This window comes from Pseudomyrmex gracilis, unplaced genomic scaffold (assembly GCF_002006095.1).
Source record: "Pseudomyrmex gracilis isolate BER0280 unplaced genomic scaffold, ASM200609v1 scaffold_875, whole genome shotgun sequence".
NCBI classification, from domain to species: Eukaryota; Metazoa; Arthropoda; class Insecta; order Hymenoptera; family Formicidae; genus Pseudomyrmex; species Pseudomyrmex gracilis.
In genome coordinates this window covers 11,636-16,196 of record NW_018021459.1, presented here as the reverse complement: position 1 = coordinate 16,196, position 4,561 = coordinate 11,636, and the positions used below count along the sequence as shown (strand labels likewise).

The window sequence follows — 4,561 nt, the reverse complement described above, 5'->3', positions numbered from 1 at the left end:
TTTTTTTTTTAAATTCTATATTATAATCTAAATGTAAATAATACGTTTTTCATTTATTTATTGCATGTTATAAAAGTGTATTTTTTTGCATAAAAAATCCGTGATTTAAAAAATACAGTAAAAATAAATCGATTATTACTAATTGTGTTTTTAAAAAGCGAATAAATACTTGTACGCAACATGTAAAATTATATGCAACATATCTTATTTATTTGAACTAGATGGGACAGTATATAATGCAGGATGATATTTGTCATAAAAACAAGTGAAACAATAATTTTCACGACAGTGTGCACATCGTATGAAAGCTTTATATTGATATGGTTTCTTTAAAATATCTATTGAAAACCATACTTTGTTGACATTCATAAATATCTCTCTCTCGTTTGTTAATTTGGAAACAAACCATGCATATTGTAACATATTTCGAAAACTCGGGGCGGATAATTAATGATGTATTGTTGTGATCGGGAAGATGAAGGACTTCGGTGAAGAAGAAGAGTTTACAAGACTTTACCAAGTTTACAAATTATTGTACAATATTGCACGCTTATTCTGACACTTAGCTTGTTGCTTTACTGCGGTAAACTCTCCGGATGGACTCGGAGCCACACAGTATTGTCAACAGCTACTCACGATCTGTCTGTCGTCGCTCGCGATCGATCTTTTAAAGGGATCGATCGCGACCACTCAGCAATTTAGCAATCTAGTTGCTACTGCTGACGCCGCGTGCCGCGTCTTAACTCTACGCAAGCAGATTCTACTTACACGGAAGTGCTGCTTGTCGCCTTTTCAAATAAATTCGGGTCGATTGAGCAATGATGCGTATTTTCCGCAATTGCTCATTGGCCCGAACGAAATTAATACTAAATTTCACAACAGTATGATTAAATGAATTTTTCTGCAATCTTCACNAGATGTTATTTCGCGGTTTTGTTCTATTAAAGTCAAAAAATTCTGCAAACGTTTTATAAAATTTTTGATTTGTCTATAAAAATAAACGTCACAAGTTTTCTACTATATACACTTCTACTATATGCATGGTTTTTTACTAAAGTTTTCTACTAAAGAAATTTTTCCTTTTTTACATATAATAATATTTCTTTTAAATATTGTATATACAAATTTATTGTGAGTTTTCCGAACTTCAAGGATGTTACCACGACATTTGTATATATAGTATATATAGTAGAAGTATATATAGTAGAAAACTTGTGACGTTTATTTTTATAGACAAATCAAAAATTTTATAAAGCGTTTGCAGAATTGTTCGACTTTAATAGAACAAAACCGCGAAATAACATCTTGTGAAGATTGCAGAAAAATTCATTTAATTATACATCATTAATTATCCGCCCCGAGTTTTTGAAATATGTTACAATATGCATGGTTTGTTTCCAAATTAACAAACGAGAGAGAGATATTTATGAATGTCAACAAAGTATGGTTTTCAATAGATATTTTAAAGAAACCATATCAATATAAAGCTTTCATACGATGTGCACACTGTCGTGAAAATTATTGTTTCACTTGTTTTTATGACAAATATCATCCTGCATTATATACTGTCCCATCTAGTTCAAATAAATAAGATATGTTGCATATAATTTTACATGTTGCGTACAAGTATTTATTCGCTTTTTAAAAACACAATTAGTAATAATCGATTTATTTTTACTGTATTTTTTAAATCACGGATTTTTTATGCAAAAAAATACACTTTTATAACATGCAATAAATAAATGAAAAACGTATTATTTACATTTAGATTATAATATAGAATTTAAAAAAAAAAAATATATATATCGAGACTCGAACCAGCAGCGTCGACACTACTAACCTAGTACGCTACGCGCTCTTTGATTAAACGGCCTATTTCATATTCTTATAAGGTACCTTAAAATTTTCAAATTCGATTTTCTCGCGAATGCTTGAGTAGTGCATCTTATTACTTTACCCTGCAATACTCCACATAGCCATCTATCGATCCTATAAATTTTGTCCGAATCGATTGGTACAACGTCGTAGTCTCCCTTTGTTAGACGCCGTTCTTTTGCGCACCGTTCATTTGGACACAAAGAAACTTCTTATTTAAACGTTTAAAAGATATTCATAATGTGTGGGAGTATGTAACAAATGGAGAAAAATAAATAAAAGTAAACAGTGACAATTAATGATAGTAGTACCACAGGTTAGGTTAGAGTTTTTCGGGGAAAAGATACAGAAAAAAGGGCTCCGTCTTTCCCTCGCCCACATGTATGATAATGTGTACTGCAACAAAATTTTTACTTTTTAAATGTACTACTGTTTTATGTTTTTAAAAAAGTAACTTTTTTGCAAGAGTAGCTTTTATATAAATTTACTTTTTTTAAGTGTTTTTTATCTGTTACATACTCTCACAAATTATAAATATTTTTTAAGCGTTTAAGTAAGAAGTCTTGTTGTGTCCAAATGAACGGTTTTCAAATGCACGGTGTCCAATTGTACGGTGCGCAAGTGAACAGTGCGTAAGTGAACGGTGTGCAACTTTTAGTGTTTAATTGAACAGTGTGACATTTTTGGTGCCTAATTGAACAGTTTGACACTTTGAGTGTTCAATTGAACAATGTGACACTTTTGGTGTCTTATTGAAGAGTGTGACATTTTCTGTGTCTAAGTTGAACAGTGTGCAACTTCCTGTGTCCAAACGAACGGTATTTAAATGAACGGTGTCCAAATAAACGGTGCACACTTGAACGGTGTCCAAATGAACGGTGCGCAAATGGACGGTGTCTAAACGAACGGTGCGCATGTGAACGGTGTCTAAGTGAACGCAATTGCACGGTGTCTAAAAGGTTGTGTTTATTTGCACTGTGTCCAATTACTACGTGTCTAATTGAACGGTGTCTAAGTGAAGACCACTCATGCGTGTGTGACATATTTTTTAAGATAGTGGTTTCTATTTTTTTAATTAATCAAATGTTTAAAGGTCTTCTTGTTACCGTTGCGCGTGTATGCTCGCGAGGTGTGATATCACGTGGACTCACAACTGGGTTTGGAGTCGAAAAATACTACAAAAGTGACGAACCGTGAGATTCTTATCTTTATTGACACACGCACGCACGCGCGCGCGCACACGCACACTACACAGAAGAAGTGTAAATCCAAACCTGCAACCTCCACGCAATGCATTTTGAGTAATACTAATGCAAATCACCAGTAAGTACATTTTTTAAGTCTTTTAATTTTGCTTCTTACATATTTTTTGATTGTTTCCGAAATTGTTTTAGCGGTTCCGAATTTTTTGAAAACTGCATATAATTATAATGTGTTAAAATTAAAGATAAAATATTATTAAAATTATCTATTGATAATCTCGATCACCACATTATGTCTTTTTCAGCCAAAAAAAGATGCAAAAGTGTCTTTTGATATAAAACAAAATAATAAATATAAAATAAAAATAATCTCTGAGTATATTAAGAAACTTGTTTAAGCTAATAATCTTACTGTACAGTCGTGTTGTGGTGCCGACATACACTTTTTATTTCTTCCGCATAATAATTTATTTTACAACCATATGTTTGTCCAGTATTAACATAATTATTTTGTGAAAGTTTGTTTTGAAATGTCTGTGCAAGCTTTCTCGCAGTGTATTTGTACTGTGCTGTTATCAGCAACATCAGATGTATCATGTAACAATCAACGCTGGTTTTTTTTGTAAAAAGATACACGCCGCTGGTCGTTACGATAATACTTCCTATTATGAAGATACTAATCGAGAGCGGCTCTTTAGCAAAAGTAACTGGCTGTCTGTAATCTACATAAAAAAATACATTCTTCTGAAAAATCAACGCAAATGGTGCGCTATTCCACATGATTATCGACACTACACCAGCCAACCAGTAGCATTTGATCGGAATATCCATCGGTTTCAGGGTTGTTATTATAATGTCTCTCATCATCTCGTCTCCAGTGCGCATGATATTGTTCATTTTTTGAATTAATTGCAAAACGAGATCTTTTCGTGCATGAATTCGCGCAACCATAAAAACAACTTCCATAATCATGACAAGTCCAATCACACCATCTTTTAAAGCCTTCTCTTTTGGTACAAACAGACATCCAGGAATTAAAGCACAAACTTGTACTATTTCAAGCAACCACACTAGAACGCTATATATTTTCCAGAATACAGGAAAGGGCGTATCGTCTTCAGCTATAGGTAACAAATTGCCTGAGATCATGTTCAGCCGAACACTTATCAAATTTACATTTTGAAAGTCCATTCTTTTTCGCTTTTTTTAAATATAAGAATAGTTCTGTGAACCGCGACGAATAAAAGTTGAACAAAACTTGAAATAAAAGATTTATCTAATTATAAGAGACTTAAAAATTATATTACAATGTTTAGAAAAAGATGTAAAGAGTTTTTGTTACGAATGTAATGTTACGAATTGCTTATACACATAAACTTTAAACATTACAGTATTTGTCACGCATATTCAGATTTTCTATTATTAACGTATATGATATTCACCTATTTTATAGTGCCTTAGAATTTTAATTTGTGTTTAAGATA

At 32.3% G+C, this 4,561-nt stretch overlaps 1 protein-coding gene across 1 annotated transcript in view; it reads right to left on the bottom strand.

Moving 5' to 3' along the window:
* Positions 1-4,268, bottom strand: part of LOC109861612 — an 8,144-nt gene extending 3,876 nt beyond the window's left edge. Inside the window, exon 1 of the mRNA XM_020441332.1 lies at positions 3,490-4,268. Coding sequence (XP_020296921.1) covers positions 3,490-4,268 — 779 coding nt within the window. The remainder of the gene's footprint in view (positions 1-3,489) is intronic.
* Between the last annotated feature and the right edge of the window lie 293 nt (positions 4,269-4,561).